This window comes from Grammomys surdaster, unplaced genomic scaffold, assembly GCF_004785775.1.
Source record: "Grammomys surdaster isolate TR1022 unplaced genomic scaffold, NIH_TR_1.0 186, whole genome shotgun sequence".
Taxonomy (NCBI): Eukaryota; Metazoa; Chordata; class Mammalia; order Rodentia; family Muridae; genus Grammomys; species Grammomys surdaster.
This window is the reverse complement of record NW_021604631.1, coordinates 661,169-675,725: the sequence shown is the minus strand read 5'-3', so window position 1 is coordinate 675,725 and position 14,557 is coordinate 661,169. Positions and strand designations below refer to the sequence as shown.

The window sequence follows — 14,557 nt, the reverse complement described above, 5'->3', positions numbered from 1 at the left end:
ATCAAAAGACAAAAATGAATAAGTAAACATCGTGTTCACTAATATAAAGACAAGATTGCTAATACACAAACTCCCTTAAAGTCAAGGAAATTCTTTTCATCTTTTTGTGTAATTTGACAAACTGATACTAAACTTACCATGGAAGAAGAGAGGGTCAAGAAGAGTATAAGTAATTTTGAATAAAATGATGGACCATTTGACAAAAAGGCACAAACAAGACCAATTGAACAAAATAAAAACCTGGAGATAAATACACATGTGAAAATTTGGAATGTGACATATGGCATTATAAATAAGAAAAAAAGATTTAATAAATACAGCCAACTGGCTACAAGGAGAAAAATATAATTAGATCCCTGTCTCACAACATAAATAAAAATGGACTTTTGATGGGTTAAAGAAAAAAACAGAAAATTCACTTAAAGGCAATAGGATGAAAATGTTTACTTAAAATTATATACCTTAAGTAAGTTGAGGTACTTTTTGCATTAAAAATTTTATAATAGAAGATAGTAAAAAGATAAACATGAACAAAGTAAAACGAGAAACAACAACTCAAAAACAATATTTATAACCCATGTAGTAGACAAAGGATTGGTATCCAGAATACAAAGACAACTGACTGGGAGAAAGGACCAATGTATGTTACACACTGGCCCTGTCTGAGAGGGGACCTCTTGGCTCCTCCCACCACCCCAAACAGAAAGATTTTAGTCAGAATGGATAATCAAATAACAAACTGCTTCAAAAAAGTCTTAGACTTTTATTATTTAGTAAAAGAGAGAATAAATAATTTATTCCCTTCTACAAAACTAGACAACATGAAGTAGTAACCTCCTCTGCCACATGTACCCAACATTGTCTAATGGCTTGTCCAAGCCACCATGAACTGAAACCCCTTAAAACACAAATAAACCAGGTCCTTCTCATGAGCTGATTTATCTCAGGTGTTTGTTACACCAAGGAAAAATACTGTAATTTAATTTCTATAACTTACAACCAAGAATTTGATGAAGTTATTTAATTAAGTCCTGAACAAAAATTAGTCAACAAAAGGGCAATACTCATTTTTGAAAAACCTTAAAATAAATAAATTAGCACATAAGTAATAGGGCCATAAAATAACAATCTGAAATCCTAAAATGAACATAATTAACCTAAATAAATCCTAACAACCCATTTTAGTACATGCCATTTAATTAAAAGCAGACACACACCAAAACAGTGATTCAGTAAATCAAACTATATTATGTGTCCAACAAGCATATATAAGTTTATCTATTCTATTTGCTAAATCTTTATTATTAGCAAAATTATGCATAAATCAACTAAAATAATTTCCCAGTCATTATGTACTAAAATGCTACTCTGACAAGATGCTGGAAACAAGCTGGACCTGGCTGTGCAGGGCTTTGACCCATCTAATCACAAAACTGAGGCAAGAAAATCACAAACCCAAGGCCCACCCAGCCTCCAGAATGAGTCTGAGAACACCCTTGACAAGTGCAAAAGATCCTGTCTCAAAAGATTTCAGTACAGAAAGTCTGAAGATACAGCTTAATGATAGAGCAGAGTGCTTATCAATCATGTACAAGGCCCTACACTAAACGGCCAATACCAAAACCCAACAACAACAACCACACACACCCTAATTCTTTTACTACCCCAAGACCACTCCTTCTACTATAAAAAATAATGATTCAGTTGACTTATGGGATAAAACACCAGGGCACTTGTCACACTTTGGTTACCAAATTCATTAAAACTCCTTATAGCAAACCTCCAGCAAGATTCCTCATTGAAGGGAATGAATTATTCAATTAGTGCCTCTACCAAGTCCCTTAGAGTTTTCACCAATATAATCTGAAAACATAACAAAACAAAAATGAAGATAAAGAACTTGACCCCACTGTGGATAACAAAACAACTCAAATCCAACACAGCTGCTATTGAAAGCGTTTACAGAAGTCTACAGAGCTGAAAGTGGGTACAAATGTGTGTCAATGGGCAAAAAAAAAACCTAGTCCTCCAGAAAAGTGACCAGCCCTGGAAAGTCAGGACCAAGAGGGAGTGAAGTCTGGCTTGGCATTCACCACAAATTGCATCCTCTAGGAACTTTCATTAATTCCAAAAGCATCAGAACTCCATGGGCTGAGGTAGTAAAAGCCAGGCCACAGAACACTGCTGTTCTACAAAGGGACCTCTAAGATTAGTATTAAAGAAGTCATTTTCTTTCTTATCAGGTGAAAAGAACAAAGCAAAGCTATAATCCAAAACTGACATCCAAACCTTTGTGGAACACATAACTTTAAAATCTTCATGTCTGTGTCACATAGATTTCCTCCTCTAAAATGAGATTCGTGATCTTCCTCTGAAGCTAAAATGAATCTCTCATCACCATTTCAACATGATTTCAGTACTGACTTCTCTCCACTACATTTCTTGCTTTGGTTCAGAGGGCAGAAAATATATAAATAATAACCATCTAACATTCCAACCACTACAGGAAGAGAACAAGCTAGGGTTCCCTGCAAGGCTTGCAGATTCCAAGGGTCATTTATATCATGTTATGTACAGAAAGAAGAGCACTTCCACACTGTGCAGAGTGAGGCTCTGTACAGGCTGCCTTACCAGCATGTCCGTGGCGCTGAGGTAGTGCTTGGTGGCCATGCACTGCTCCAACTTTTGAGGCACTTGCTTGATGTTCTCAATTTCATCCAGTAGGTTCAGGACATGCTTATGCTCAATTCCTTCAATCCAGAGCTTGCGAAGTTCATCCCGTTTGCAATGCAGCAGCATCTTGCAGGAAAGCAGATTCTCTTTTACCTACAATAAAACATATTCGATCTTCAGGTGGCTCAAAGTCTTGCCTGACCTGGTTAGTATTCCTCACTGGCCCTGTTGTGTATAACAGTTCCTAATTGCCTCCCGTTTATTCCCCTCGGCTAGTCCCCTTGCAAAGGTCTAATCCTGATTTTGGACTGAGTCACTTATGTGCTTTACTACGTCTCTCTGTTTCTATTTTTTCTCCTATAAAATGAGAAAACTACTTCTAGCATATCTTTGAGTGAATCTAGAAATAATTCAATGGATATCAGGCACTCGGAAGCACCATATAAATGTGAATAATCAGTATAAAAGCCCAGTGCTAATATCCTTTTCCCAATTTCCCTCTCAGCTGAAGGCCACTCAGCCCACACTTACAGCTCTAGAACTCCAGCCAAAGTTGAAAACCAGAAACTCTATGCTCACCCCAAATGACCAGAATAAAATTAGGTCCAACAGTGAAAAAGAAATAAACACATAGATAATCTTAAAGAGACATGATGGAATTTTTTTGCCTCCCATTTTAAGCATCAGTTAGTAAATTTAATATTAAATAGACAATCTCCAGCATTCTGTACACCTGTGCATTCTAACCACTTCATGGATAAAATGTGATGAAATAAAGGTAGAGAAGTTTGGGAATAAAGGGGGTTGCAGGACAGACAATAATCACATTCACATCATAAAGTAATTTTCTACCCTTAAAATTTTCAATGTTTAAAACATGGAAAAGGAAATTTTTTTTTAATAATGATAAATTCTCATGTAGCTCAGACTGGCTCAAATTCACTGGCCTTGATTTTGTGATAATACTACCTGTTTCTCCCAAGCACTAGGATTCAAGCATATGCTGTTACATTTGAGTTTTTGTTGGGGGAGAAGGGGATTTTTAAATTCATTATCATCAAAATTCACATAACTCATTCAAACACTGTTGACAATCTTAGCATATGCTTCTATTTAGTTTGTCTCTATTTCCCCTAAGGTGACTGCAACTCCAGTGTAACATTGGTGCATTCTGACAACCATGCACACCTATATAATACAAACTATCAACAGTATGAGGCACGCCCATCACCCTAGAGAGTCTGTGTGTCTGTTCTTCTGAAAACCTGTATTCTTCTTCAATGAGAATATTTTGAGAGTGAACATACTAATAACACTGTGCTTCTGATAACTCTAAAATAAAATTTCAGTATTTATCTAACGAGCATGAAAAATGTGAAAAAGACTGCTAAGGCTAGAAAGTTTCTTGGGAAAACAACTATTCTATTTTTATAATTTCACAATACCTAAATCAATTTTCTATAGAACTCTCATGTAACGAAAGTGGTCATGAATAAGAACTTGTTATGTTCTTTGAGAAGCAGGTAGTATGACTTCATACAGGGGTTAAAAAAAATCTGACAAAGACAATTCTAGCTTTCCCCATTGCTTCCTGCAATGGTACCATGGTAAAAGCAAAGAGAGTCTACAGATACTGACATCAAGAAAGAAAGAACAGAGGAGGAAGAGCAAACAGAAGACCACAGTACCATCCTAGAAGCCAGCCAGTCAGACAGATGGTGGACGGTGGGAGTTAGCAGATCAGGAGGGCTGAGGGCCTCAGCCTGCAGTGGGTTTAGCTGCACTGAAAGGCAGCAGCAGAACATGAAAAGCGTAAATGAAGAATTCAGACTCCCACAGATGTCCCAAGGGATAGCTTGCAGACCAGCATCCCATCAAGCAACATGGGCAGGAGTCCTTCTACCAGCACTAGCCAAAGCTGCACAATTAGAAAGGAGGCATGAAGTAAGGAAGACAACAGAGTAAGAAGAGGCTGTGTCAGGGGAACCAAGAATTCCATGGCAGTCTGGCCTTCCTTGAGAATCTAAGAAAAAGAAGAAAGGGATTGACACAGGAATGGGACAGGGACAGGAAAGAGGATGAAAAAAGTATAAGAAAATGAGAGGGATAGAGCAACAGAGACAGACAGCAAAGACAGTGAACGAAAATCTAAAAGCTTTTGAAAGAAAACAGCAGGGCCTACACAAAACTTGGTGAATTAGACCCCAACTAAAGCTTCCAAGACAAAGGAACATTATTTCTTCACATTTCTGTGAGTGAATTATTCCCCAGAAAAGCTATCAATTAAGTATGAAGAAAAAGACATTTTGAGCCATGTAAGTGCTCACGAAGTAAACACTACATGAACAGAATCAGCAAACGTCTGAGAAATGCTGCTCCATCAATACAAGAACACAGGTGAAATGTGTAAGGTTGGGATTCGTACACAGAAGAAGGCTACAGGGCTGTCCTCATCACCCCAGAGAGAACACTGGCAGCAAGAACTGCACAGAAGACAAGACCATCAATGGCTCAGATGTAAATATTTACATAATTACAATAAGGTGGCACAGATAGCTTAACCAAAACAAAAATAGCTACCATTTTAAAAAGAGGAAGGAGGAATATGTGGTGGTCAGGAGAAAGACAAAATCGCTCTCCTTACATAGCAGAAAGTCAACATACAGTTTCCAAAACAGGAAACTCAAGAACAGTATAAGCACAATTATCAGACATGGAAATGTCCAGGAGGGAAAACTCAGCAATGTAAGCTGGAGCCTTTGCATGGATGAACTGGGGACCGGGCAAGGGTGATGTGAGGGAAGCTTGGTTTGTAATTACTATGTCTGGTTTTCTTCGACTTAAATATCTCTCAAGGACGTTCAGAGATTCCCTTACAGTTCTTGATCTAAGTAGTTATTATTAAGATCACTCCATTTAAAAATGATAGAATTTGATTTCTGATATTCTCTTATGACCTTAATTCTACAATTCTAGTCTTTCCCTCCATGTATAATGGCTACCATGAAAGTAGGCAAAAATAAATTTTGTCAGAACACCCAACTAGGCTCTTGACCAAGAATGAGGGTGACAAACTTACAAAGTGTGCATAAGGCTTGGCAAATTCTTGTGTGATGGGAAAAGACATTATGGAATTTCATACTAGCACACCCACACAATCGGATCACTTCCCACTCTTGCTTACTACATAGAAACTAAAGTGAAAATAGTGAAGAATGGCAGGAAGACACACTGGCACTGGGTTGTACGTAAAATGAACATCACCAAGATTATTGCCTAAACTGAACTAACAAGGTAGAGACATAAGAAACTACAAGAAATTATACTACCAAACTATCCTGAGTCCTTGCCTTTTTGATTAGAAAATCATGAAAAATGGGAAATGGGACCAGTCAGTTAAAAAAAAAAAAACATGTAAAATATGAAAATTGTATACTGAGAAAAGACAGACAGCTCCACTAAGGGCATGTGTAGGAGTTCCACAACAGGCAAATCTAATCCAGTGACAGAGCTTATGTCAGTAGTTGTGCATAGCAGGATGTAGGTGAGAACTGATTATGAGAAGCAGAAGGCCACATGGAGTAGTAGTGCACATTGTGTAACCTAACCTGAGACAGGAGGAGCCTAAGTTTGAGGCCAGCCTGAGCTACAACAGCCAAGTCTAAAGTTAGCCTGGGCCACATGGCAGGAGTGAATTCTCTGACACAACAGTAACAAATTCAAATATATAAACACCAAATTCATTGATCTGTACTACCAAAATACATGCATACTACTGCATGAAAAATACATGTCAATAAGATGAGGAATAAACCATTATAGGAAATACTATAAAGCCAGGATAGGGAAGAAGCCTTTAATCCCAGCATTCAGTAGGCAGATCTCTGTGAGTTCAAGGCCATCCTGATTCACAAAGTAAGTTCTAGGACAGCCAAGGACTACACAGAGAGAACCTGTCTCAAACAAACAAACAACAATAACTAATAATAATGATGATGATAATAATAATAAATAAAAGGAAGGAATTTTAAAAAGGGTATTGGAATCCTAATTAAGATAACATTATTGTATGAACCAAGAGTTGCAGTTGTCTGGGCATTCAGACAGTTTCCAACTCACAACGTCAACTTCACAATATAAAAGTGGGACATATTCAGCAGACACATTCCTGCAAATTGTGATCATTTCCCAGGTTAGCATTATGTTATGTGACACTCTGTAACAATGCTGGGCAGCAGCTGTAAGCTACAGCTCCCAAAGAGCCACACAATCAGGAGGGTAAACAAAGGGCCTTCCACAGCACTACAGCCAAGCTGGGATGGTCAATGGACAAGATACATTAAATGTACTTTTTAGTTTGTGTCGTTTTCATATTATGATGGGAGTATTTAAATATAATCCAACCATAAATCAAGGTACATCTTATATCTAAAGGAAATGAAATCAGTATGTCAAAGAGACATCTGCACTACCATGTTCATACAGTGTGACAAAGACAAAATCAGACAGAATCAATGTATCAACAGACAAAGATAATAATGCATGTATGTGCATGCAGCATTCGGTCCTTAAAAATATGTACGGTCCATCTTCTAAAAGGAAGGAAATCCTGACATTTGCAAAAACATGCAATTGCAAGACATCATGCTGAGGGAAAGAAGCCAGGCATACAAATACCAGATGAACTCACATGTGAAACTGTTTAAGTTAAGCTCAGAAGAGAATGACAGTTATCAGAGATATTACCCACAGGATACAAATTCTTAATTAGATAAGAAGAATAAATTCAAAAGATCTATTATAGAACATGCTGACTGAAGTTAATAGCAATGTGTTTTGTACTTGAAATTTGCTAAGAGATATTATAAGTAGTTTTATTACAGAGAAATAGTATCTATGTGAGGTGATGTACATAGTATTTGATCTCATCATTCAGTGTGTTCATATTCCCAGATACTATGGTGCATCCATAAATGTACATAAATTTGTTAATAAATATAAATTGTCTTTTTAAGTGTGGATGGAAAACAGGGACTCTATCTGTCAAAAAGGTACCAAATTCACATAAACATTTATTTCTCAAATTCATGTTCTGATTTCATAAATGTGATGACAGCATTTTCACTCTGTTATGTTATGTTTAATTAATATTGAAAGGTTTTATTACCTTGTTGCATTTATAAATCCATGGATAGCCACGCTTCATTCATAAATAAATCCATGGAAAGTCAAGTTGTTAAAATCATTCTATCATGCATGAAATTATGGTAACTTGACATTTGCTTCAAATCGTCTGTTCAGCTGTACCAAGAACCACAGGGTCAATATATAAAACCGTAAGTCACTCTAATTAGAGACCAGAAGAAGAAAATATAAGCAGGGCTCAAGAGGCTATTGAAAAGGGAAACATGAGATGAGACAGGTGGCAGACAGGTAACAATTTTTGTAACCCAACCTTGGGACAAACAACAAACGAAAAAAACTAACTGGGACTTTTAAAAAACATAAAAACCTGCCTTATCTTTTGTAAGAGGAATAGCAAGGACTAACATATACCTGCCCAGGGATAACACAGAAAGGCCATAATTTTCAATAATTCTGCTTAACAAAGGCAGAAAAGTGCTGAATTCAAATTGAGAAAATAAAGAGGAAAATGTCTCTAGGTGCTAACACCATAATAAAAGCACAACAATGTACAAACAATGTGGGACACCTGTGGGCCAGAAAGAACCCAAGATGATCCCTGGAAGTGAGAAACAGTCACTAGAAATCAACACATCAATGTCACATAGGTTTACGAATACGAACTATTGTTCTATCCCTTTTGTGGAAGTGGAAGTAAGTTGACATCTAAGTGTTGTCATGCACATTTGCCTGTGAGAAGGGCCCAATAGAGTGTCTTTTAGAGTTTATAAAAAGTTCACAGAAAGAATAAACTTGAGAAATAGCACTCTGTTCTGTCTAAAAGCCCTTCGGAACTATAGGTCATGTTTAAATTGCCCCTCACATTTTTATTTCCTGTAGTTCCCTTTAGCTCTTTTAACTCTCCACTCAACTCATTCCAAGTGCAACACCTTTCTCTTCAGCTACTAGATGCAGACACAGATCAAGAAAGCCTTGAACTTTAAGGAAAGAACACCTCACGGTTCTTACAACTACAATAATGCATCTAAGACTACTGTCTAGCATTTCAATTACAGCTCTTATTGCTGGTCATTGTTTATCTTGTCCATTTCTAGAAGAAAATTTCTTCCTTTTCTCAAATAGGTAAGAATTTTCACTGATATTTAGGCTATAAATAACATCTTACAAAAGCCACACTGTTCTCCTATGACATTCTTTGTATTAATTAAGGCGATTCTTCATCCTACATCTACCTTTCAAAATATACTCTTACATAAAAGTCAAAAGTCATTTTAGGTAAATGTTAAGTAATGAATGCTGCATTCCTGAATAATGAGGCCACTAGCAACATCACTTGAATAATTATTCATAGTTGTTTCTAGTTATAGGCAAGAAAAGCAGGTTTTTAGCATGAGATCTAATACCAAGAAAACAGCCAATAACAAGTAAAATGTTAAGTGTTTGTATACACACAAAGAGCCAAGTGCATGCACTACTTTGCCCACCCTTCTTCTATAATAAACATCAGACTGACTATTTAATATGTTTGAAGAAAACTGCACTGAATCCACCTCATTTCCACCTCATACTGTGGAGAAACATCACCAAGCATGGTATGTATGGTACAAGTCTTCAATCTGTATCAAATAACTCCCATCAGAGTCAATGCCATCCTAACAGGTGGTATACGGCTGGCAGAATCCATGGATTCTGAGGCATCTCATTTTAGGCAATTTTACAGTGTATTCAACAGTAATAGGATCACTCAAGAATTTCATTATGCACATTACTTGATCTGATTGGTCATAGGTGACTTTTCATTCACAATAAAATTATTTTAATCCAGAAGAAAATTCCAAATGGACTTAGCAAATGTAAATGGTCAAATCACTTGGAAAGAAAGTCAAATTCATCTGACATCATGCATTTATCCCCAAGGACATAAATTCTAACAATACAACCTAAATGGACATATGGAAGCAATGTCAAAATGGGAGGTGATGCTTGAACACGAGCACATCTTCATCTGACTTGTTCTACATTAGAACAGATTCCTACACCACCAGGTACAGTATGCCTTCAAATGTTAACCAGACTACAGTGTTCCTACTTTCAAAAACTTACCACTTCTAAAGGCTACAGATAATAAATAGTACACACTGCAAAACAAACACACACATGGGCCAAGTGTTCATCTGTACATTATGGGCAAGCAGACCCTAAGGCCCCAGCTCCCCTGCACCACACGTCACATGCCAGCTCTTCCATGTCTCATGTCACGTTCTCACTGGACTGGACCTCCTGCTGCCTCAGAATTATTGCACCTGCTCTCCTCCTTACTCAAAGTCCCCTTACAGACTCTCTTCCTCATCCGTTTCAGATTTTGACTTTCCCTGGCCAACTGGGCAATGGTGGTGCTCACCTTTAATCCCAACACTCGGGAGGCAAAAGCAGGTGGATCTCTGAGTCTGAGGCCAGCCTGGCCTGCAGAGTGACTTCCAAGCCAGTCAAGAGTACACTAAAAAAAAAAACCTGTTTCAAAACAACTAAAATAAAATAAAATCCCTAGCCACTATTTTGCTTTTTTTCTTTTATTATCATGTGCTCTGTTTATTCTGATTAGACTGTAAACTAAAACTTAACACTCTCTAGACAGAAATCTTTCATTCCTGTACTCCACAGCCTAGAACAACAATCTCTGCATAAGGCAGACATTCAAGATAAAGAGGCTAAAGAAAAGCTTGCATAATCTACTTGCTGTATTTATCTCTACACACTATCCACACGTAAGCTCCATGCGGGTAGGATGCATGGTGTATCACCAGCACCTAAAACCAAACAAGGAACATAGCTGGGACTCTGGAGATATTACAGACTCGTTCTTCTTTATATTACTTTGCTAGAGAACAGAAAGAAAATTGCACATCAGATCTGAGTACCATCAGCTTGCTATGTGGCCCTAGAATAACACAACCTGATGATAGCTGACTCGTCCACTATTTCAACTGAGATAAGCATATACCTGTACTTGATATAGCACCTGAAGTACAAGCAAAAAACAAAAATGACATGGGAAGATAGCTTGAGAAACATTACTGCTTTTTTACTCATTAAAAAAAAAAACCTCTTACAATACAAAATTATCAAAATACGGAATACAAACAAATTTACTTTCATTTTTCAACATTTTTCCTTGCTTCTTAATCAAATACTAAAGTGGTTGTTTTGTTTTGTTTCTTTTGTGTGTGTGCAAAGTTTTCAATCCGCACTTCTCGTCCAAATAGAAGCACTAATTCCCAACTCTGAATCAGGTGGCATTTACTTTCTTGGCAAACTAGTAGAATAAATGCTGCTGGTTTTTGTTGTTGTTGTTTAGTTTTGTTTTCTTTCCCTCAGACCTCAGGCTGTAGTATACTGAAACTAAGAATAGTACATAGAGAAACAGAGTGTCACTTCTATAACAACTGCAAGATCCTCAAGATGAAGCCCTCATTTGCAGTAACAAGACCAAGCAGATGCGTTTATTGGCAGCAATAATGCTACTGTACAGATGCTGAGGGCAGGAGCAGAGCAGTAATCACTGCTGCAGCCTCCCTGGAGAGTAGGACAAAGTCATTCTAGCCAACCAAACTAATCAGAAACACAAATACTAAGACGTCCTCACCCCTCCTGTGATTAGCCTAGGCAAAGCCAGAAGGTCAACAGTGCTTGACATTCATCTCCTGGTCTCTGTTAGTCAAAATGGACTAGAGTTTGTTTTAAATATGAACAACTCATCAACAGTTTCAGCCAGTGTCACAGATAAATACATAGGAGGAACCTACCTTGTCTAAAGGCAATGAATTTTAGCACTGCTTTCAAAATTGGCCAATTATTTTTTAAATGCAGAGATTGCTTCAGAAAAGGCCAAGGGCTTACTAATTCTAGAGCTGTACTCTAAGAGGCTAAATCTCACATTCATAGTATCTGAGTATAATTTATGCACTGCTTACAGAATCATAGTAAAAGGTCTGGAGGACCAAAAGAATGTAACAATGCCATAAGCACAGCTGTTCCTGGACAGGAGTAAGCTAGCGAGTCCTCTATGTCCAGATAGCAAGTCTCAAACCATAGTCTGCACAGGCCATAATCTCCCAGAGGTTACTGGGGAGCAGTTTCCCTGCACTCACCACCACAATACTACAGAAGGAGAGATCTCACCTACTCAGTGTCTAGCATGTTGGGGTTCTGCAACGGCTCATCTTTGTGTTTTAAAGGTAAAAGGCACTGCTTCAAAATTTACTAGGAAAAAAAAAATGTGTCAATAAAGGCTTTGGAGTCAGGGAGTCCTTAGTTCACCTTCTAAATCTGTCATGATAACAGATGCAACCTGTTTTGTAATTCTTGGCTGTGTGTGTGTGTGTGTGTTAGTTATGTGCATGTGTGCATATATCTGTGCAGGTATGCATGCATGAGTATGCACAACAGATCATGCCTGGAAATGTTCAATACAGGTAGCAATTACTGTTACTTATCAAAGAACAGTACAAAACAGTACTAAAGGAGAGCTCCTATAAATGCACTGCACAGGAGCGCAGGAAACGGCTCAGTGGGCAGCACTTGCTGCAGAAGCATCATGCCCTGAATTCGGATCCCTAGCCACATAAAAACTGAGCATGGTATCGAGTGCCAGTAACTGGGTGGTAGGAGCACATAGACAAGTAAAGCCCTGATGTTTGCTGGACAGCCTGCCTAACTGAATCAGGGAGCTTCAGATACAGTGGGATCTTGTCTCAAAAAAATACAGTGGAAAGTAATAAAGAAAGATACCCAATGCTGACCTCTGGACTTCCGTACACAGACAAGTAGATACAGATACACAGACATACACATACAGATACATACAAACACACACTCACACACACAAACACGCATGCACACCTACACACATACACATACCACATTCAAAAAATAAATAAATAAAATGCATACCCAAGAACTATAAAATGTGATGTGATGGTACACAGCTTTTTTTTTTTTGAGCAGTTCATCCCTTTAGCCCAATTATAAAATATAAAAGCACCTAACAACCTAACAGAAATTCACTTTGTCCTTTAGGCACTAAAGGCAGGATACCCAGGAAACAATAGCTATTCAAAACTCTAGAAAATGTCTTCATGAATCGCAGTGGTCAAAGACCATTAGGCACTACTATGTTGTATAGCTCCAAACTACACCTGTAAGGGAAGGGAACCAGTGTCAGACAGGAAGAAGGAGGCTCACCTGCTTGATTTTATTCCGTGAGTTAGTGATGCGTTCTGTGATACTCTGGTATGTTCGAATGGCTGTTGTCAATTCTGTGTAGTGTTGAACGATCAGCTCATCCAGGTCACGGTCACACTTCTCATAGGCTTCTTCAAGGCGACCTTTCTCATTTTCTCGGTCTTCAACATCGTCACTGGTAGACAGAGTCCTGGTGAAGACAGGACTTGTCAATCTGTGTCAAACTTCAAAGCAACAATAAGAACAGTATACAGTCAACACACTAGCAAATTCATTCTACAAACTAGGAAATGAAGTGACTTAACAGAAAATACAAAATAACCTTCAAAGTTGATTACAAAACCACGTAGGTATATGCACAAGCTGCCTAGCCACAGACTCCATCCTTCACCTAGTCTCTTGACCCCTGAAACGATTTCAATCAGAGAACAGGTGGGCATGGATTCAGAGGAAAGCTGGGCGCTCTTGATTTGTATGAATCATAGTAATTCCTACCAGTTCCACCCTTCTTACAATTCTGGATAAGAAGACCTAGAGAAAGATCCCTTCCCGACCCCAGGACACAAAGAGCTGAGATTCCCAGACACTTCTGTTATCTGTGGAAGAAAAAGACATGGTAAAATGCTTCCAAAACTGTGTCTATGAGCAACAAGAAAGAGCCATCCCTGAAGCTGCCCTCCCTTCAAGACTTTGTGTTAAGGGAGATGATAAATATTATTGTTTAAGTCACTCCTGGATAGCCTTCTTTCGTATGTGGCTGAAGGGATAAAATTTCTCACACCAAAAAACCACTTTCTAAAGTGGATGGCCTAAAATTGCACAGAGCTCCCAGCAGCTTAGGAATAAGGTCACATTAAATTCTAAAATCTGTTACAGCAGTAATAACCTAAGTTGCACTACAAGACACTGCCTGCATTCTCTATTCTTCAAACAGCACCAACAGGATTGATAGGAATCAACAATAACCAGACAATGAGATAGGTACACTTATTAAAAAATCTTTCAATAACTCAGTTTGATACATGGGCCACAGATCTTTGTTTCCTCCATTATCTTTCTTGGATAATTTTTTTTAATTTAGTATTATAATAAAGAAACCTTTCCCTCTTATCTGCTCACTGTGGTAATTTAGAGTTTCATTAAATTCCCTCGGATTTGTCAGCTTATACATTCAGCCTAGTTTATTTCATTTATCTTTTTTAATTTAGGGAGGGGGATATTTTAGGCTCTCGATGATGGATGCAATCAATTATAAGTCCATCATTAGAACTGCTTTCAGAGATGGTCTGTCAGCAAATCAATCACATACCCACCTCCGGATACTTTCGAGCAAAATACTGTACAACAGTCTTCTCCAAACTGTCACTCAGAGCAAGGGGTCTTAATTCATGAGTCACACAATATATAAAACTTCTTTTTCAATTTAGAGGGCAATTCAGGAGGCCTGTCTGTGGCTTCAGTGTACTTTCTAAAATGAGTTCTGTAAATGTGTTGGGGA

General features: G+C 38.0%; 1 protein-coding gene across 2 annotated transcripts in view; it reads right to left on the bottom strand.

Annotated features, from left to right (window-relative positions):
• Exoc4 (exocyst complex component 4) overlaps positions 1-14,557 on the bottom strand; it is a 689,148-nt gene that overhangs the window by 656,502 nt on the left and 18,089 nt on the right. For both annotated transcript variants that reach the window (XM_028768362.1, XM_028768363.1), the window contains exons 2-3: positions 13,060-13,249; positions 2,632-2,826 (exon numbers count right to left, since the gene is read on the bottom strand). In XM_028768362.1, coding sequence (XP_028624195.1) covers positions 2,632-2,826; positions 13,060-13,249 — 385 coding nt within the window. The remainder of the gene's footprint in view (positions 1-2,631; positions 2,827-13,059; positions 13,250-14,557) is intronic.